A 22760-nucleotide genomic window follows, 5' to 3' on the forward strand; every position below is an offset into this window, starting at 1 on the left:
TAGTAGACTAAACATGAACATGATACTACATACCAAAACACCTGAACCGATGGCACTGCAGTTTTCACGAAAACAAAACAAATGGTACGGTTTTAAAAAAAAAAGGAGTGCCTCGTAGATCTAAAATAATGCCTGGCCATTTCCATCAGCAGCTTTGTTCTTTTCCGCTTTTCGAATAGAACTTGGACAAAATATTCTACGACAAGTTATCCCCGACTATTATCAAGGTAAAAATCTAGATATTTTAAATTTTTAGGGCTTGTCTGTTGAATATGGAATATGGTTTCACTAGAATGTATAATATATAGCGGTTATAGCCAGAAGAAGGACACTCATGCCAGTCATCTTCATTCTTCAATTATGCACGACTAGGTGAAGATTATAGTGCCATCGGGTTTACTATGACATTGAGATTTACTATTGGCTTTGGATATCTAATTATTATTTTAGATGCAGATGTCTGTAAATCTGATGATGATGATGATGATGATGCTGTTAGCTGGCAAGACGCGAGCTGCACGAGGTCCACTTTTCTTTTTTTTTGATCATGGGATTATTGGCAAAGTATCTGAAGGATTCCTGCAGAATTTGGCCGGAAATATAGCCGAATTGATGTCAGATCAAATACAGGTAAGATATTATTATTAAAAGTTGATGACGTTGAAAGTGTTTATTAATGATTACCTTACTCGGGAATATTATGACTGGGATAAAGTGGTGGGTTTTGGAAAATTCCGCCATATTTTTCCCGGTCATTAATTTTCCCAGTCATAAATTAACCCGCTATAATGTTCCCGAGTAAGGTAAACTAATAGTAATACATTTTGATGCTTGGTGGGTTTTGGAAAATTCCGCCATATTTTTCCCGGTCATTAATTTTCCCAGTAATAAATAACCTGCTATAATGTTCCCGAGTAAGGTAACGTAATAGTAATACATTTTGATGCTTGGTGGGTTTTGGAAATTTCCGCCATATTTTTCCCGGTCATTAATTTTCCCAGTCATAAATTAACCCGCTATAATATTCCCGAGTAAGGTATAACTATAAGACGAGCAGGGTATTACCAAGTTCTTTATCACAGTTTGGCTGCGTCTCACGGGAAAATTTAGCAAAATAATCATTCATTGGTTTGACTCTAAGTCTAACTCTGTAAAATATAATACGCCTTCAGCCACTGCACAATTGGTTATGAAATAAATGAACATTTTCTTCAGGGAAAATCATTCAGCGGAAGTAATTGTAAAGGTGTGAACGCGTGTGACTATGATATAAAAGTGACCTCACTGGATCTCCGTCCTAATATCAACCTTCAACACGATAGAAGCGATGGACTTGTTGGTCAACTTGTTGTAAAAGCAAGTATTGGCGGGTCGATTAATGCGTCAGGACGCTGGAGTGTGAAAAAAAAGGTGTGGTTTAAAACTTTCTCTTTAGGTGGTCATGTGGATGTCCTCTCAACCAAGTTCAGTTTGGAAAACCGTGTCGTTCTCGGACGCAAGTCAAATGGACGAATTGGATTTTCTCGTGAATTAAACGCCTGTAAAGCAAATAAAGGATCTCTCAACATAAAAGTCAGTGGCTCTTGGCTCAGTTGGCTTCTCAACATTATCTCTCGGATCTTTTCAGGCAAAGTGGAGTTTTTCTTGGAGAGATTAGCTTGCAGAGAAGCGAATAAGGCTATCGATGAAGCTCTACAAAAATTTGAAGAGGCTGTGTTTAACAAGGACGTCTCGTTGAATCTAGAATCAGGAGGGGAGTTAAAGTTGGATTTCCATCCCTCTGTTATTACAGGAGGGGAAGATTGTGCTATCATTGTCTCACCAGTGCTAATTAAAATGATCGGCCAACCGGAGCCTTCCGAAACAGTGACGCCACCATTCATCAACATCCCGGCTGGTGCAAACGAGATAGAAGAATTCCAAGAACTCAGAAGAAAGAGAGAGTTTAACCAAGACTGGTGTGACGTGGTTCCAGGCTCAAAAGGAGGGGTCTCTGTTATCGTAACGGAGGACATGATCTCTAGAATAATCCAAAGTTTGCATCTTTTCGATTTGATGAAGTTCAGTTTGAAGGAAAGTGGCAGTTCTGGCAGCAATAAGAGGTTTGATGTTTTTCGTAGTGGACAACACTTAAGCACGTTTAATGTGGAACTTCCCAAAGAACTTGAGGATTTGGCTACCTTTACTGTAACTGATATGAAAATAAGGAGTACTTCACTACCTGAAGTTCAAATCACTACCTCTGGAGTTTCTGCCACAGTCAACCTCAGAGCAAGAATAATTTTGTCTATTGATTCCCCGCAAGTCGAGATGAGAACGGAATTCGAATCCAAAGCTGATTTCAAGGGAACGGTCAAATTAGCTAAAAAAGATGGAAGATACTTATTGCTGCCACGTGTTACTGCAAATGTTGATGTTTGGACCGGGAAATTATATGTTGAATCTGAAAATGGTCAGGACTTGAAGGAGTTAGATGACGGCGACCCAATGTTGTATGCTATTGAGCTTCTTCTAAATTCAGCGATAGATAAAAGCCTGGCAAAGTTGTTGGAAGAGGAAGTGCAAGACGGTATCCCCATAAATATACCAAGCGAGTTGCTGTCTATTGGTAATGCTGTTATCCATTACCAGGAAGATTACATCCTGGTAAACGCCCAAAACATTAGAATTAACCTTCACTAAAGTAATTTAATTATTGTATTATCCAAAAAAGTTGATTTTTGTAGGCTCTGCATTTAAAACATAAGATAACAAGGTCTTTCAGTTTAGTTTCGAATGTGTGCAGACTATTAATTTTTGTTATTTACACATATTGTATCAATACTTGGATATAGATTACAGATCTGATGCAGATAACACTAGACATTCAACGTCGATAACGTTTAACGATAAAATTCCCCTCGCTAATCATTCCTCGGTTTGACTCTAACACCCCTGTTCCATGCCCAATGAACGATGAACGAGGATGGGCACGAGGATACGATTTCCATAAATTCGTCGAATATTGCCTCCAAATCCTCGCGCAAATACCCATCCTCGCGAGGGTAAATCATCATCGTGCACAATTTCCCAAGAGGATGATTTCCTCGCGATGAAATTATTGGACATTTCCATCCTCGCGAGGGTATCGCGAGGGTTTTCTCCTCATCGCACGATGATGAAATTCGAATAAATCACTGATCTTTCCAAAAAGGTATGACAAATTTGGTATTGTGAAAATTCTCACAGTCTCTAGAAAACAGTGGTACAAAAATTTTTAAAATCCGAGCAATTTTATTTTTATCGTGCACCCCCTAGTATCATCGCGAGGATCCCACGAGGATTGCACGAGGATCACCGCGAGGATACATATATGAAATTTCGACGAAATTATGAAAATCATATCCTCGTGTGCATCCTCGTTCATCGTTCATTGGGCATGGAACAGGGGTGTAACTCGGTAGAATTCAGGGCTTGTCGAACTACATATCGTGTCAAACTAGAGTGTGAGTCGAACTAGAAGTAGAGTACGTGTACAGCTGACGAAGATAATGAAACCGATGATTACCTGAATGCGATGACGATCCTGTCGTCAGCTTCTTGAGCTCCGGCATGTTTTATTGCCTGGTTTAGAGCATCGACAGTGTGGTCACCTGACCAACAAAACTGGGAGTGAGCATGTATCTCCTGGGCAAATGCTGTGTGACGATAGATAAACACGCATTTATATGAAGTAGAGTCATTTAAACAACTAATAAACCTAAACTCAGCAATATTTAGTCGAATAAATGTTCAGTAGTAAGCTAATTTAAACGAGACCCTATTTGCCGAACTTTATCTACCTCTAAGACTTCAAGACGCTTCTTTTCGTTATCAGGTGGCATGTCCCTGTTGACGAACGAGATGTGAGGATTCTCTCCTGAGTGACCTATGATATCATATCTAACCCTGCTCTCCGAGCCTTGTAGACCCTCCATCACCATTGCCATCAGCTCCAACTCACGCTGTAATCTCTGGTCTAACCCGTTAAACCTAACCAGTGGTAATAATGTAATAATTATTATTAAACGCAATCTTACAGCAAAGATGATATTACCTTACTGTCTTTATCTGGCCAAAACAAGCTGGGCCTAAACTGTTGCTTTAATCTTTTGACAGGAACATACTGTATCACCGATCATTCAAGGGATTCAACAAAAATAAGACCTCTCCCATTCTCAGAGATTATTACAGCAAACACCTTACCTATACATGCTGCCGGAGACATCGACCAGAAGAGTAAGGTGTTTCGGCTTCGTCATGTTGAGCCCTTTCTCTTCGGGCTGGCCCCGTCTTTTGTAAACATTCCGTTCACCTGTCAATCCTAAGGAAGACAGACTTGAGCAGGACTGGAAGTGGAACCGGGGATCAAATTTTTAAATAATGGTACTTAGGGGTCGTTCACATATTACGTAATCATTTTTGGAACATTTTTACCCCCCCCCCCCCCTCCGCATTCAGTTTTACACATAGCTATTGTGTCGGTCGGCGAATTTCTTATTTTTATTGCATCTTCAATTTGGACTTTTAAGTGAACAAAATTACGTTGCAGAATGCAGATATTAGTACCTTCTACGAGTTTAGCATCATCTAGTTCTCCATCTGTCTGGTTCTTCAACCACACTCTGTCACCTTGCTTTGCTTCTAACCCGGCTGCTAGCTGAACATTTATTATTATAGTAGTTGACTTGGACTTTAGAGTTCATTTAAATAACATTTCTAATCGGTTGATATCTGACCATGATTTAATGCACTACTGTATGAGAGGGGGAGTTAGTATATTGTAATACAGGAATTTGCATTTTATTTATTGTTACCAGTCCAAAGCCATAATTTTAAATAGCCCTAATCCAATTACTTTGAGAAGTAAAATTCTGTGATATGAATCTAGTTCGATTAAAAGTTGTAATAACATCAACATACAAACAATATATTTTAACGTCAATTAAACAAATAACGAATGAAATAAAAACGATCATTCTATGTCTGTATGTCAGTTTGTTGATCACGAAATATCTCGTTCCACTTCCTGGACAAATATTTTTAAAGAAGTGTACGTTCACCGCTTGTTGATTATTTTATAATGGTAAAATATTAATTCGGGAGGGTTCACATATTACGTCAGAATCCTAAAGGGAGGGGGTTTCGATATTGGCAGAAATTGAGAAATACTGACGCTAATGTAATTTTCACTCAATAGCCATGTTAAAAATTGCTGAAGGAGGGGGAGAGGTCTAAAAAAGGCAAAATCTTGCAGAAGTAATATTTGAACGACCCATTACCAACAATATTTTAGATAGTAAATTCTCTATGATAGGAATGTAATAGAAAACATTAAAATAAATTGCGTTTATAATTGATTCGATTTAAAATAACCGGGCTCAGTACTTCAATTACAATTCTCTGAGGAAATCAGCTATCACTATCCAGAGGAGTCAAATAAGGGATTTTTGGCTGAAATGAAGTATTCAGCTTCAGAGTAGAGTCCTTTTTCATTAAACTTTTCTGAGAAAATTTTGCTGGAGTTTTTCGCTTTTTGGTGGAAGTAACGTTTTCTTTGTTTTCGACTTTTGGTTTTCTTTGAGTTGTTCTCTTGTTCTTTCTCTTTGACTTGACTTCACTATTTTTCGGAATGGTAGAATTCTTTTTGTCGTTATGAGAGATGGAATACATCTGGTTGTCATAATAACCGAACATCTGTGTATTGTACGTAAAGTGAAGATAGAGGTCCCATTTTCTGCAGCAAACACAATAACAAAGTTTTGGGACAGGTCTGGCATTAAGCTCGCTTGCAGGAGGGTTGAAGTACAGTCGCCATTGGACACAGCAATTGCAATAGCACTCGGTCTGACTCGGGGGCCCTCTAAGCGGCATCACATGCTCTCGTCTCATCTCTGCAAGTTCTGATTTAGTGGGTGCGGTTGTGGCATTAGCTGGGATAAACGTAGGTATTGGGGGTAATGCAGAAAGAAGGCCATCCTCAGGATGACCAGGTGAAGCGAAGAATGAGCTGAAGTAACGTTGAGCATCGTCCAGAAATTCTTGCTCCCCATTGAAAGGTTCGAGAATACTATTTTTCTGATAGGGACTGAAAGCACTTGTTCTCGTGTCATCTCGACTTTCATTCAATGTAAGAAATGCTTTATCTGATAAATTTGGACTAGAGCTGCTGGAGTCAGCCAACTTTTCTCGGCAGTAGTTCATATCATTATTTTGACGCAAGTTCATTCTGAAGAATTTTGATCTAGTGAAGAGAAAGAGCTCGATTGCATAGAAGTTAGATCAGTTTGTATTGGAAGTAAAACTTGAATAAACAAATGCCAGTGGATATTGATGTAAATAAAGAAAATCATTTAATTGAGTTCAAATTAAGAACTATAATTTCGAACACTAAGTGAAACCGATTATCGTATTAATTTGTAATTGCTTGTGATATGTATTCCCAATGATTGTGATTATATTATGACTTATATTTGGTAAAATGAGAAAGTGCACTGGACACAGTTATGGCCCGGATCGATTTCTCATTTCAAAGACAAATTATCCATCTGTTGAAACTCATCCTGCAGGAGGACACGAAGTCTTCGGATGGCTATGTAAACAAATTTCTGTAAATTTCACGAATCACAATACATTATACAATTTAAAGTGCACGAAAATTGATTGAATGAATGGTGCACGATCAGTTATGGTGGACGCTTGACGCGTAACTAAGCAACGAAAATTAGAAATGCTATGTAAGATGCGCGCCTGAATTCATTTCAATCATACAAATACAATGCAAGGTCCAGCACGAATGACGCTTGCGCGCAATTTTATTATTCGGTATGCACGTGCGACAATTTGTACATAATCTCTGCGCCTTAATACTAATATAATACTAATATAATAGAAATTAATACGATGAAATATTGGAAGTTAGAAGTAACCATCGAAGATTATCGGAGACATCTAATGTAGTTTATCACTTTTATTAAAGCGGTTATTACAAGGGTCATGAAGTTATTTTATACCTGGTAGGCTGAAGGTATACAGTCTAAGTATTTTACTTTTAGTTGTACTTATGACACCTGACAATTCGAGGACAACTGCATACATTTTGTCAAAGAGTTATACATTTTCACGTCGACTTAAAACAATGCAGCTACACTAATAACTAATAATTAGATATTTTGTTTGTACACTAATTAATTTATATTTTCTCATTTTTTGTGTAGTCGCTGATACGGATATGGGATGATTGCTTGTGGCGATGGCTCGACCTGGGCCGGGATCACCGCTTTCTTGGCCGGTACTGGGACCGGGATTAAGACCGGGACCGGGATTTTCTCAAACTATATCGTCTTAGCTTAATTTGAGCCACAAGTAGTGGCTCAAATTAAGCCAAGACAATGGAGATGAGATTATCCGAAAACTTCCCACATTTTCGTAATGCATTGTAGAAGACCGGACGTGACCAGATCTAACATACCAGATCTTCAAAAAGTCAAGTCTAGACAATCAATCATTCTTTATTGTTATACTAATTCAACAGATATGGTCTAATAACAGAAGCGTGGACGAAATAAATCTTCACATTTCACAATAAATTGAACATCTTACTTAATTTTATTGGCTGCTGGTTTTCTTTTGTTGAATTTTCGACCATTTCTTGAAATTGTGAATAGCGCAAGCTTCTTCTATCAAACTTATAGATTTGAACCAGTTTTCAAGCAGCAGGATTCATGGCTTTATTTGAAAACCGGAAGGATGACTACATTCAAGGAATAACGTGGCTGTTGCTGATTATACTTTCTCTGTTCCTTAATCTTGTTGTGAGTTGACAAATCCGGGGATAAATTAAAATTATAGTACTACCTTAGGAACGACAAATTTAGTCTACCATAAATTTAGTCAAACTTTTGACTAAAATTGTTGTAAACCAAATTTCGTGAGACTAAATTTTTCGGCGAAAGATGGAGCGAGGGAAAGGCGTACATATGTACCCAAATGATCAGATAAGTCGAGTGCCAATACGCTAGAGCTTATAATTTTTCAACATGATCAATCAGGGTGGCACTGTGGTCAGTTATGCGGGAAGGTCGGGATATAACCTGTGTGAAACCGTAGGAAGCGGCAATGTCAATCAAATTTTGGGATTTTTCGTCACATTCGTGCTTTATTAAATCAATGTTAAAGTCACCCGCTAGAACAATCTGCTTTCTCCCGTGAGATCTTAATTTTGATAGGACCTCGTCGAAACTTTCGATAAACTTAGAAGAATTGCTGGACGGCGATCTGTAAACACTGACTAACAAAACTGTGTTATTTAGCTTTTTACATGATCGGATCTTAGTGATCAGGAATTCGCCATACAAACTCGGGTCTTGATCCATAGTTAAGTTTTCGATATCATCTGAGAAGCTACATACCCGTTTGTTGACATAAGTAAGTAGGCCTCCTCCTTTGCAAGATTTTCTGATTGGGGCTTGGTAGGTTGGAGGATGAAAACCATCAATAAGTAAATCATTCAGACCGTTAGCGAGTTTAGTTATGTTGCAATTGGTTTCATTAAGACGTCATACTTCGCATAACTGGTCGATAATTTGATCTAAATTTTTGTGAATAGAGCGAATATTCAAGGAAAGGATTCCAAGCTCGTCATCACCAGGCCACGGGATCTGTTTAGGAGATTGGTATGTGCACCTTATTAGTTTATCCGATAGTTCATCCCAAAGTTCACTGTTTTTCTCGGAACTCCTAATCTGTTCCCCTATATTATTTATCAGTTTGTTACGGTCGTATGGATTGAAAATTTTGGACTGTAAATTAACAGTAGTAACAGTAGTTCGTAAGCATAATATCCAAAGCCGGGGATCATTTTAGCGCAGCATTGAAGACAACCGATTACCGAGGCTACCATTAATACACTTTCTATGGCACAAATTGTTGCACCAGGGACATTCGTTGAGATTTGGGAATTCGTACTAACCATTTATCACATTTGACCGTCTTACTAGATGTTAGCACCATGTTTAGTGTCAACTTTTAAAGTATTAATAGATGATAGCGTGACGTGAGCTAGATGATTTTGATATGGAATAAAATAATAAGATCACAAAATAACGTGATGTAGTGAGTTCCTGTATGATATATTATATATTAAATAGTTATTACGTGACCTATTAACGTGACTTTAACAATACTAATAGCGAATAAACCATAGATGAAATGTAATTATGGTACACTTCAAATATATAGACACGTCATTATCTTAAAGTTCTTCAACAACGGTCGAATTATATTAATATTATTCTAGAAGCTCGACACAGCTGTGCTGTGAGACATTACTCATAATGCCTTAACTCATACTTTCATAGTGGCTGACTCATTTGCTTCAGTTTGGTTTAGAATTTCGAGGCTTTCCTCTTATTCCCACAGAATAACACTTAACTGAATTGATTTCTCTAGTTAGGAGCTGAAGTTAGGGACCCGGACAGAGTGTTCACAAAACCTCGCACGTTTTCTCACTCTTCCCTGGCCCCATTTTCTTGGCTCACTCATCTGGAGTAGATACTTTCAGTAACTGTTTTTCCGTGTACTTTATTATATATTAATATACAGTAGCAAACCTATATCTACATTTAAACAAGAGTATCATTTACAGCCAAAAAATGGTAGTTATCCGAAGTAGTAAAAATAGCTGTAAGGCCTGTACAAAGCGCCTAGTCTCACACAAGATAAGCATCACTTGTAGTATCTGTTATATGACATATCACCCAAAATGTGCTCACCTAACACCTAGCGACATAACTGAACTTACTGGAGAATGGTCTTGCTACAGCTGCATTTCAGAAATTCTTCCAGTGGGCGCCGTCATGCCTCTATTACCATCACGGCCTATACAAATCCCAGTCTCCAATAAACGAGAAAAATGTCACACTTGCACAAAAATTGGGAATGTAAGACAAATGACCAAATGTTGTTACTGTGACAAACTATCCCACACAAGATGTTCTGCTGGCTCAACAGGCTGCAAAGAATGCTTGAGAAAAATTTTCCCAGCATATGATGTCTCCATTAGACAGCTTCACATGATAAATTTCAGTAACACTATTAGGTTTAACCCCTTTAATCGCGACCACCTATCAAATCAAATAGGTGATCGTGATGATACTGATGCTGATTTGAATCCATGGGAAACAACGTCTAGTCTTCTAAATAACTGCAAATACTATACCGCGAAAGCAATAAAAAATACGAAGGAGTATGAATTAAAACTTTTCTCGCTAAACGTTAGGTCACTTAATGGGAACATTGAAGAATTTCGGGAGAATATAGATCAATACACAAAATACGACGTTCTCTGCTTCAATGAAACAAATTGTAACACGGAATGTTTGCCTTTTCAGGGAGAGGAGCTCGAACTAGACGGTTTCTATCCACCGTAAGTTCAGACTCCCGCCAGAGCGTCAAATCGTGGTGGAGGATTAGTTATATATGTTAACAAAAAACTATGTGAATTATCTGACATAAACGTTAAGAGCGCTCTATGTTGCCACGATAATCCTAAGATAGGAGAATTCTTGGTTGCAGAACTTACCTTGAAAGGGCACAAAAACGCGTTAATCTGTAATATATATCGCTCTCCAAGTGGGGATTTGAATGGTTTCCTTGAACAATTAAAAATTTTCCTCCGTAACTTAGCAAGACATCGAAACAAAAATATCATACTGGCCGGTGATACTAACATAGACCTACTAGATTACGGGAGAATAGACTCTGTCACTAAGTATGTGGACACTCTAGCAGAGCATGGGTTCGCTCCTGTGATATCTAGACCAACTAGAGTCACAGATCACAGTGCGACAATCATTGACCATATTTTCGTCAATAATTGCCACGCTGTTACAAAATCGGGAGTAATTTCTGAGTCAATCTCTGACCACTTGGCAACTTTTGTCACAATCATGGTTGATCAGAATAGGCTCAGTTGTAAACTTCAAGAAGATACAACAGAAATGTCTTCTCGAGTAATAAACGATGACAGTATCCAAAAGTTCGAGAACGACATTTCTGCGGTAGACTGGAACTTGGTTAATAACTATGATTCTGTAGATGAAAAATTTGAGGCTTTCGATAAAAAATATAGTGAACTATACGACCGAAATTTCCCAATTAAGGCAAAAAAGAGTAAACTAGGCCGCCGTAAAAACACAAAGCCGTGGATCCAAGAATGGTTACGGTGCGCATGTGATCGCAAAAATAAATTTTATGAAGATTTTGTCACAAACCCGACCACTGAAAATGATATTAGGTACAAGAAAATGAAGAAATTTGTGAATAAACACGTGGATAAGGCCAAAAACAAATATTACAACGCGTACTTTACAAAATATTCTAGCGACAGCAGAAAACAATGGCAAATGGTTAATAACTTGTTAAACAGAAAGAAAAAAGGCAAAATTAAGATAAACAAAATTAACTATAATGGGAGCGAGATAACAGATTCTCAGCAAATTGCGAATAGCTTCAATGACTATTTCTGCAATATAGCTGAGACTCTTAAGAGAGAAAATGGTCTCGTATGCTCTGAGGGCAGGACTATCGTAATAGAAACTCAAGATAGCAAATGCCAGCGGAGCATGAATCTAGAAGATTCGTCCGCATCAGAAATAATTGAAATAGTTAAGGGTTTGAAGATTAAGTCGACTTCTGATATGAGTATACTTCCCCTGAAAAAAGTGAGCAATATACTTGCACCAGTGCTTAGCTGCCTAGTCTCTGCGTCTCTACATCAGGGGAAGTTTCCGCATAAATTGAAAATCGCGAAAGTAGTTCCACTTCACAAAGGTGGGTCACGTGCTGAAGTTTCAAACTATCGACCTATCTCACTACTCTCATGTTTCTCAAAAATCTTTGAAAAAATTATGCAAGCGCGACTATTACATCACTTAAAGACAGAGAAAATCCTATTTGACTCTCAATACGGATTTCGGGCTGGGCACAGCTGCGAACATGCTTTACTAGAAGCCCAAAACCATATTCACAGGGCACTAGAAAAAAAGCAGGTCACAGCACTGCTTCTATTGGACTACAGCAAGGCCTTTGACATGGTTGACAGCAGTATTCTTCTGAGAAAACTTGAGCACTATGGAGTTCGGGGGTTGGCTTTATCTTGGTTTCACTCATATCTAACCGATAGAGAGCAATACGTGAGCGTCAACAACTGCAAGTCCTCTCATCTCAAACTTAACTACGGAGTACCACAGGGCTCCATTCTCGGACCAATTCTGTTCATAATCTACATCAACGACCTTCCTCAGATTAGTAATTTAGCTAAACATATTTATTTCGCCGACGACGCAAACCTAATAATAAGTACAGATACATTTGAACAACTTAATGCATTGGTGAATGAGATTCTGACTTTGATAATTGATTGGGTTACTAATAACGGGCTTAAATTAAATGCTAGCAAAACTAAATATATGATCTTTACAAATAAGAAAACTAAGGATATAGAAATCTACATGGGAGGTGAGCGACTAAAGCAAAGTTATCACGAAAAGTTTCTTGGCGTGATCATTGATACTAAGCTAAATTGAGCCCACCACATTAGACATTTAGCCACTAAAGTATCTAGAAATGCGGGTATTCTCTACAAACTCAAAGGCTCAGTACCTAACAAAGCACTCAAGTTGATATACAACAGCTTTGTTCAGTCTCACTTGTACTACTGCTGCACAGTTTGGGGAACAAGATCGCTAAACTCCGTTAAAAGAGTCTTCTCGGCCCAGAAAAAGGGCATTCGCGCTGCAGATAACCAATACCACCGCTATTTTTATGACAAAGATCTGAATAGCACACCTTCACACACAAAGGAAATTTTCAATAAACTAGAAGTATTAGCTTTACCGAACGTGATAGCTAAATGTATATTATGCTTAATGCACAAAGTTTATTCTAACACTGCACCACCAAATATTATAAGAATGTTCACTGTTTCAAACTTAAACGCACCTAGAAGAGAACCTGAGTTCTTTGCAGTACCATTTAACCGTTTATGTAATTCAGACAAGAGCATTTCTTACATTGGGCCTAAGTTATATAACCAAACAGTCAACATTATTAACAAGGACATAAAATATGTCACCACTTGCCTACAAGACAATTTCCTAAATTCATTCAAGTCTACAGTCAACAAGCATGTGCTTACTGCACAAGCACATAAACCGGATGACAAGGACTGGGACAACTCAAATTTCGTACTTTTAGAAATTTAAATAATTTGATACAACATACGTTGATCATAATAACGAGCAACAAAACTTTAACCTCATAACAAAATATGACTATCTTCGAGCATTTTTTACAATGCTATCGACACCGCGCAATTTCACTGTCATTTACAACTTTTAAAAGATAAAAATATCACCGCGCATTCTTCAGACCCTGTGTCGCTGTTCTAAATTTATGTCAAGAGATAAGAGTTATTTAAAATTCTTAATAGTACTATTTAAATTTGCTAATAGCATAATCATATTTTATACATTATTAATACTTTATACATTGTGTGCATATATTTATATTTGATTGTAATTAAAGATTTTAAGGCGTTAGTGCCGAGTAATGCCTTCGGGTAGTGCTCCTCAATCAATTTATCCCTTATCATGTTACACCGTTTGTTAATCGTATCAAAAACCCTGAACCTATTCTCAAAAGAGTGGGAATTTATCCGCCTCGCTGTGTCCTACGCCTTAATTAACTGCACTGAAATCCTGATGGCGTTCATTACCCTTATGTTCGCTGGACACATCAGCCCGGCTCATCTCACCGGAGTGGGACTCGCTAACACTCTCTTTAACTTGATAGTTGCCCCGATATCTGCTGGATTCGCATCCGTCCTCGTACTTACGGTCCTCAGGTGCATGGTTCTAAGGGTGAGCTTGGGACGGTGTTTTTAAAATGTCTATTCCAGGGTTGGATCTTGCTCCTCATTGTTCTGGGTCCGTACTTAAATGTTGTGTTCATCATAGATCGTCTGCCGGACCCTACGCTGCAACTTGATGATACGTTAGTTGACGAGTTGTCCATTGGTGGCGAGGACAGCTACCGAGATATTGCAGTGAAATATCTCAGGATAACATTCCTTATGGAGTTTTTTGATTACACCTTTGCAATGATCTGCAAGTATTTCGCTATTCAGGAGCAGACAAAGTTTGTTTCCGTCGTTTCCGTGGTGATGGTGTCGTTTCACCTCCTTACTAACTATGTCATGGTCGTTGTGATAGAATTTGGTTTGGATGGGCTTGGACTAGCAGCTATTTTTAGCAGAATATTGTCTTTGGCCGTTTGCTTAACGATATGCTTCGTTATGATAAAGAGAGGCCAGTTATCTTGGAATGGGATCAGTACCCGCGCTCTCCAAGGCTGGACACCTATGTTAAAACTAGGTCTATTTGGTGCACTCAGCGTGTTTGCTGAAATGGCTCTATTCGAGATATCAACCTTCTGCAGCCAGTTCGATGGAGCCACAGCTTTCTCCGTTGTCATTATCGTGCACCAACTGGTGACCATCTGGTGGTCAATAGCTCTGGGGATGTCAGAAGCAGCTGCCACCCTCATCGGAACAGCTCTGGGTGAGGGAGACGCTGTAAAAACAAAGCTGTGCATGAAGTTGACAGTGGTGAACTCTGTGTTAGTGTCGAGTGTGCTTGCTGTGGCGTCCTATTGTTTAATGAGCTACCAGGTTGCGTTATTCTCATCTGATAACGATGTGAAGAGTATGTTCATGACCACTTTCTGGATTATATGTCTTGGCATTCCTGTTGATCATATTCAGACCGTCTTAAATCAAGGTATACTTGTTGCATTTGGGGCACAAGATTTCACCTGCTGTACAATGAATATATCCTGCTACTTTATAGGCCTCCCAATCGTGCTGGGGACCATCTTCTTAACTGATATGAGGTTGTCGGAGTCTTTATTGGGCTGATTACAGCGGCGGCGGTCATTTTGATATCTGCTGTGCTGAAAATTTGGACGGTGAACATTGAAACAGAGATAGGGAAATCTAGAGAAAGAGTAGCTTCGGTTGAAAACGTTGGAGGGGCGGAAAGGCCAAGGCAACCCCTTCGGCCCTTCTGCTCGAAGATCAAGAAGATGATACCTTTGTGATGGAATTAGATATTATATTGCCGAACGAAAGTGCAGATCGCTCACCTGAGCCATGTGAGGATAACAACAAAAAGGAAATATCACGCGTTTTTCTTGCGATTGCTTGCGCAGGGTTAGTTTTTGTAACTCTTGCTGGGGTTTCCCTGACCAGGAAATCTAAATAAGAATTTAGCCTCCATTCCTGAGTGATTCTCAAGAGTTTTTTTTTCGTTAATCTACTTTTTAATTAACTTATAGACAACAAAGAAACTTAGATCTTACTTATGGTGAGTTTCGGTTCTATTCTCGACAGTAGTCATTTTAAAAACCCTACCTTATCGGACCTTATTTGGACGGACATTACTTGAACGCTGGAGGCCCTAGCGTTCACCTTAATGTCCGTTCAAATAAAGTCCGTTCAATTAATGTCCGTCCAAGTTAAAGTCCGTTCAATTTTTTTATATAAAATTTTAACAATCTGAATTGTAAATATCACATTATTGCATGATCACTATCTTGAAGTTGATCTTCGGCTTCTTCTACCTCCACATTTTCTTTTACAACTGGTTGTCTGTCTAACTCGTAGTTGTACCGGGCAATGAATGATCCCAACTGCTCTACTAGAGAGATACTTGAATGCCTAAAGTACAGCTTAAACTTTATCTCTAGCCCCCCACTCGGTATAGGCGACCTTCAGTGGCTTATGTCAGCTACGATACATTCTACCATACCAACCATCTCGATAAAGTAGAAGACAAACCGGGATATCTCCCTGCACGAAAACCCATTTGATGAAGATGATATGTGATATTAGTTATTACTACTAGCAGGAACCCGTCTAACCCTAAAATGGTGTCAAGAATCAAGAGACTAAAACAATTATTACCTACTAGCAGGAACCCGTTTAACCCTAAAGTGGTGTCAAGACTCGAGAGACTAAAATAATTATTATCTATTTAATTCGCGTTTTTGACACCACTTGAGAGTCCAAATTTTGGGCACTAAAATTATTATTCCTTGGCCAATTTTTTATTTTTTCATGCTGATTTGAAGGCCATTAAAGCATTTGACCCAGTCAAAAAAGTTTCAGTTGTATATGTTTTACGGTTTTTGCGGAAAGTCGCGTTAAAGTTGATGCCGTGGTGTCAGTAAAATGGCACGGATATATACACATATATATATCGTCTCGCTTTATATATAGTAAGATTTAATTCGCGTTTTTGACACCACTTGTGGTACCAAATTTTGGGCTCTAAAACTCCTATTTCTTGGCCAATTTTTATTTTTTCATGCTGATTTGGAGGCCATTAAAGCATTTGACCCAGTCAAAAAAGTTTCAGTTGTATATCTTTGACGGTTTTTGCAGAAATTCGCGTTAAAGTTGATGCCGTGGTGTCAGTAAAATGGCACAGATAAATATAATATATATATATATATATATATATATCGTCTCGCTTTATATATAGTAAGATTGTATTAGATAATGATCATGTACACATATTTTAACATTTTTACTGATTAAAGACTGATTTTCTTGCTCACTGTATGAAAAATGGATTTGAAAATCATTTGCTAAAATAAAAAAAACGTAAAAAAAAAGATGAAAAAAATTCGGATTTTTGATGGTTTTGATTGCCTTCTAGCGTTCATATTAATGTCCGTTCATAATTATGTCCGTTTAAGTAATGTCCGTCCAAATAAGGTCCGATAAGGTATATATTATTCCAATTAGCTACTTTTTTTCTTGTCAATAACATTATCTATCATATTCATAAGTAAAGGTAACGGTTTTCTAAATTCAAACTCAATTTCATTAATAAGTTCACGTCCTTGTTAAAAAATCATGGCAATTAATATTAATTATGATACTCTTGAAATGTTCAGATAATCCTTGCATCATTAACCACGACGGTGGAATTCTTCTGAAGTGCGGCTACATTAATAGGATTAAGAACTACTGAGTCTCTGGTGCTCCTTATGCTTACAGTAGATATGCGAGTAAAATTTCTACTCGCATATCTACCAGAAACATCCTGGTCCCTCATCTCTATCTGCTTGCCCATCACCCACAACACTTTGTTATCAACATAAGTCTTGAAACTCTTGATGTTGAAGTAGAATATGATAGGATTTGAGAAGGGTGATATAAAAGTTGCTACAGCAGCTACTGTATAGAGTCTGAGGTTGTTCACCGTCATCGGTTCTTTCCTGTGCGGAAAATGATGCTGTTTGAAAACAATAGCGTAGTAAATGTTATATCACGTAAATATGAGTCTGATTTCCGGCTTGCACACGTCATTTATAAAGTTGCAGATAAATCTTGTAGCCGATCACTAAAAAAAAAAGAAAAAAAAAAAGAAAAATAAAAGAAAAAGCGATGGAGACAGCTAGAAGAGCCAACACGCTATGTCTGGTCAGTTTCCGAACACTTCTTATGAGCAGCATTAGCCAGATCGCTGTTGCTAGGATCACACCAAGTGGTACTAAGAGGTTGCTGTAGAGGGTGGCTTGCTCGAGCAGGTTCGGGGGGATGAACCTGTAGTCCAAAGTGCACGCGAAGACCAGCGGGCTGAACGTGATGTCTCGTGAGGCTACCACATTACTAGTTACGATCAAGATGAGGACGATAACCCACAATGTGGCCGATATGACAGCGCCGCAATTTTTCGTTCTCAGTCTGGCTCGTAGTGGAAATATCAAAACTGTCAGCTCACTGATGTTGAGACTGGCTATTAGGTAGGTACTCATGAAGCCCAGGATATACAGAGCGTATGTAGTCACCACACATAGCTCCCTCCCGTAGATCCACTCCTGTTCCACTGTAGATCCTACTGTAGGCAGGATGATGAAGACCGTGAAACCAACGCCGGCAACAGCTAGGTTCTGTATCAGGACAACTGAGACTTTGTCTAGTTTGAGGACTAGCGATGAGAGGAGGAGAGCGAGGTTACCAAAGAGGGAGAAGATACCCGTCACCAAACACCATGTTATCAGACAATATCTACCGTAATCTGGTACGCTGTATGGATCCAGTCGGTTATCTTTAGTTTCTGTATCCATAATTTACTCAACCTTAAATAAAATTACAAATTAGTCAGATTTAAAACAAGGAAATTGATATTATATAATGAGTAATGGAGGAGGGTCACAAAATTATTGTGTCCCGGTGCACTCACAAGTGGCTAATAGTAATAACATGTCAATTTTATATTATATATGAATTTATAACTGCACGGTACCTTTGAGTCAACTGTTTATAAGTGCGTCGATACATAAGTTAAGCAGACGTATGATCCTTATTTCCAAGAATTGAGACAGTTGTACGATAACGCTGTTCAATAATTCCTACGACAAGTAGATACACAATAATTCATTACAAAATTTACCGCTAATTTAGTGCTAAATCTTGGGACAGTTCTGGAACTTCCAGATTGTTGGATTGGAACAGGAAAGCTGTTGAATCCGTGGTGCCATCCCTATGCTATGTTTCTGGATCGTGAAAGAAGAGGGGCTGTGTTGATTCCATCTGTTGTATGCGAACATTTCGGTATGGAGGATCCGATCCAGGAGCAAAGTCACAACACTGACTTATATGGCTCATGTGGTGCATAATAACAAGAATCACATGTGCGCTACCTACACTGTATATCGTCACGCACTGTATATCGATTGACGATAAAGGGGTGTCGATATACATGGCGATATGCAGTGTGACTAATTCCTGCTAAAATAAAGTAGAATCGTCTGATTATTATGCTAATAAGCCTAATGGGCTAATCACTAAAATAATAATAATATACTGGTTATAATGAGTATATATTATCAAGGGAGGACATTGTATGTTGAAACAATTGAAACTCGAGAATCTATGACTATTAGTATTATACTATTATAGTAAGGCACGTCAGATGGCATCTTGGGTTCTTGGAGTATTCAAAGACAGGACAAAACCTGTTATGCTCCAGCTCTACAAACCCCTGATAACTCGATAAGGTCCAGAGTGGAGTACCTTAAGAACGACAAATTTAGTCTACCATAAATTTAGTCAAACTTTTGACTAAAATTGTTGTTTTTTTGGCGACTAATATTAAAGCAGACCAAAATTTTAGTAAGTTAGTAGAGCAAATATGACATGAATATTATTAAGCTAACATTGTTTATAATTAATATATGACATCACCGTTCCTACTGCACAAAACCGTACCAAAGTCCTATTGCACTTAAAGGGTTAGAGCTCCTCTTAGACATTACATTTTTAATCGATCCATCCCGATGCATGCTCTGTTGAAACGGCTGAAGGATCATATCGACATAAACTACGTCGTTCCGACAGAAATGGTAAAGTCGAAAAAGGGTGAAAAAGAAACTGAACAGTGTACTGAAGAACGTAGTACTGATACAGAGTCACAAACTCTGGATCTGATGTTATTGAAATTCCTGAGTAATGCATTGCAGCTTAATCTGTAATGCTCAGACGGGGTAGACTAAATTTGTCGTTCTTAAGGTAAATGGGAATGGAAAATGGTCTAGAAAAGTCGAAAAATGTGACTAAAATTGTTGTAGACTAAAAATTTGCGAAATTTGTGACTAAAATTATGGTAACCAAAATTATGGTAACCAAATTTATTGTGAACCAAATTTATTGGCCCTAAGGTAATACTTAGGAGGCCTTTATAGTAATGATAAAACAACTAATATAATGTTATAATTATAGGTACAAATACGACTTATATACTAATCGCTATCAGGTCATACTAAGACATTGGTCGGTTCGAGGGAAGATCGCTCCTCTACTGATACTCTTGATAGCAGCAAGTGATATCCTCAAATCAGCCAGTAAAATATACAACATACTCGTTTTATTGTCTCCAGATCTCCTGGAAAAAGGTATCTACTTAAACATGTAATAGAACTACATAGAAATAGCTTTATCCCGACTAGCAAGTTCGGGGTACTACAGGTGTAGCCTAGACAGATAAATAAACATTAAACAGCTATAAATACCAGTTAGATTTAGTCATTTCTACTTTTATCGTTATCCGTAGATAAATCTGACCAAGAAACTTATATTTCAGAGAACCCTTCAACCATGTGCAAGATATCCAGTGGAATGTTCGTGCTGTTCTTCAGGGCCTCTCTCTATTGCCATCTTTTTCTCAGCATCCACCGAGTGAAAATCCTCAAAAACCCAACTGCGAAACTCTCAAAACTTGCTGTAATCGTGCCCCTGGCATTGGTATCTGTCTATCTGCTCGTATCAACTATTATATTGTGTGCTGGTCCACATCTAGTGTGGTATCCGGCAGCGCAGATAGCCTGGCACCCACGGCGACAGAACGACAAAGTTTACTGGTACGCTGAATTAGTGAGTATGGGAACTGACAGCGGTCTGGCAGTCATCGGAATTACAGTGTCATCAGTCATTACAGTGTCCCACATCAGGAACCACATAAAGGAGAGTCTGGTTAAGAACTCAGATAAGATAAAGAGAAGTGCAGTGACGGTCCAATGGCTCACTGCCAACACACTGCTACTTTTCACAACTTGGTTTCTCTTGACCATCGCTATTAAGGTAAGGGCTCTTCATGTACAGGGAAGAGGAGGAATTGCCTTTCAAGGCGACCCCAAAATTATGGAAAAGCTCCCTTTTCTGGTTACCATCTCTGTTGAACAGCGTATTCACTCCCCTCATATTGATAATCAGGAACAACATCAATGTAAAAACTATATTCTGGAGTCAAAAAGAGGGACAGGATAAGTAAAATTTGACGTCTGGGAGACTATTTTTATACTTTTATTGTTTGCTTATTCGACAGTACTCTTTTTCTTATTGATAACTAATCTGATGGAGATTTGAAATTAACGAGATTCTCTGGTATTTTACCTGTTTAAGTGATGTTATCTGCTGGTTGACGCTTTTAACGAAAGAGTTGTAACGTTCTGCGTCGTATTCCGACATTCTAATCTCCTCTAATCGTTTCTTAAAAGCTCGTTGACCCATTTCCCGAGCAGCTTTTTGCACCTAAACAAACCTTCGTTTAGATATCTGATATTTTTTCTAAGAACTAAACCAGTAAACAGTAAACAGTGTAGAATAATAATGCATGTCTTTGAGTAATTTTGTGTGAATGATCTTATTGTGGCAAATTTGTAACAGCGACCTTTGTATTCTTTCAACAAAAAACAATTTTAATCTCACAAAAGTTTCATATTGATAAGATAAAAGAAACCTCATCAGGAACTGAGTTCTTCTCCTCGTCAGAGAGCTGATGGACGTTGTGCCCGGCATCTAGCCTATATGGTCCTCCTTTACCTCCTAGACCTGAGTAATATGGTAACTATCATGAGGGGATTCATAAGAGCTGGACTTGACAACAAAATAAGTGTAAAACCCAAAGTTTGCGGACCAACCAATTTGAAAAAAATCGATGAACAATAATCAGCGAATATTGAATCACAGTCAAGCTATTAAAATGATTAACTACAATTTACTGAAATATAACCATCAAAGCCAGTAAAACAGTATTATATCTCACCGGCAGTGTCCCTACCCCCAGTACCACCTGCCCACGTGTTGCCACCCACGTGCGGGGCGTTATCCGGGTCTATCTTGCCGTGTTTGGGGTCCGTCACATCCTCCCCACTGTCCCGGTCTATGTTGAGTTGAGTGGGTGGGTCTCCCACCATGCTCCGCCAGGTATCGTACGATACAGCTAATCTTTCATCCGTCAACTCCCACCCCTGGATTGCATAGTTTTTTTTGCCCTACTTTTTAATTTTGAAAATAAACCTGGGGGGGAGCCAAGTAGATATTTGTAGATATTTGTAGATTAATGTAGGATGGATAATCCACGAAAAAAGTGGATGACATTATACAAATTTATACATTTATCTCAAAAAATTCAGTAGAATTTCTGGGCACATATTTGAGATAACATTTTTTTTAGATAAATGTAGATATTTGTAGATTATTGTCAATGGATAATTCACGAAAATTCTACAAATTCTACAAATTTATACATTTATCTCCAAAAATTCAGTACAATTTCTGGGCACATATTTGAAATATACATTTTTTGTAGATAAATGTAGATATTTGTAGATTATTGTAATGGATAATTCACGAAAAAAGTGGATGACATTATCCAAATGTCTACAAAAATCTACTTGGCTCCCCCCCCCCCCCCCCCCCCCCAAACCTGGCATTTCATTGTGTGATTAACGAATGCTAATCGGATTGAAGTCAGTAATATGAGAGTAAGTAAGTTACCTGAAGAGTTCCTCCAGTGGTGAGTGTGTGGATATCATCTAGTCCATTTAGTGCTGACATCATATCCAGGGGACTGTCGTATCTAGGATAATATGTCAAACTTAGGTTACCAATAAGTAATAGTTTAGTTAATATTGTATATACACTGTTGTACACACCGCTGTACACACTGTACACACCGCTGTACACTGTACACACCGCTGTACATTGTACACACCGCTGTACACTGTACACACCGCTGTACACTGTACACACCGCTGTACACTGTACACACCGCTGTACACTGTACACACGCTGTACGCTGTACACACTGTACACACTGTACACACCGCTG

At 38.4% G+C, this 22760-nt stretch overlaps 3 protein-coding genes across 3 annotated transcripts in view; 2 read left to right on the top strand and 1 right to left on the bottom strand.

The window, feature by feature from the left end:
• Positions 1–22760, top strand: part of LOC134811889 (disintegrin and metalloproteinase domain-containing protein 10-like) — a 73494-nt gene that overhangs the window by 13995 nt on the left and 36739 nt on the right. The gene's annotated exons all lie outside the window — the stretch shown is intronic.
• LOC134826255 (von Willebrand factor A domain-containing protein 8-like) overlaps positions 1–22760 on the bottom strand; it is a 34083-nt gene that overhangs the window by 1110 nt on the left and 10213 nt on the right. The window contains exons 29-36 of the mRNA XM_063838571.1: positions 22427–22508; positions 21693–21897; positions 21387–21478; positions 21041–21178; positions 4588–4678; positions 4225–4342; positions 3822–4011; positions 3548–3666 (exon numbers count right to left, since the gene is read on the bottom strand). Coding sequence (XP_063694641.1) covers positions 3548–3666; positions 3822–4011; positions 4225–4342; positions 4588–4678; positions 21041–21178; positions 21387–21478; positions 21693–21897; positions 22427–22508 — 1035 coding nt within the window. The remainder of the gene's footprint in view (positions 1–3547; positions 3667–3821; positions 4012–4224; positions 4343–4587; positions 4679–21040; positions 21179–21386; positions 21479–21692; positions 21898–22426; positions 22509–22760) is intronic.
• LOC134826256 (uncharacterized) lies at positions 153–2767 on the top strand. Its single transcript, XM_063838572.1, has 3 exons — positions 153–227; positions 457–630; positions 1216–2767. Exons 2-3 carry the CDS (start codon positions 457–459, stop codon positions 2680–2682), a joined length of 1641 nt encoding a protein of 546 aa, XP_063694642.1. The 5' UTR covers positions 153–227; the 3' UTR covers positions 2683–2767.

Source organism: Bolinopsis microptera, chromosome 2 (assembly GCF_026151205.1).
Source record: "Bolinopsis microptera isolate Bmic1 chromosome 2, MBARI_Bmic_1.0, whole genome shotgun sequence".
Classification (NCBI taxonomy): domain Eukaryota; kingdom Metazoa; phylum Ctenophora; class Tentaculata; order Lobata; family Bolinopsidae; genus Bolinopsis; species Bolinopsis microptera.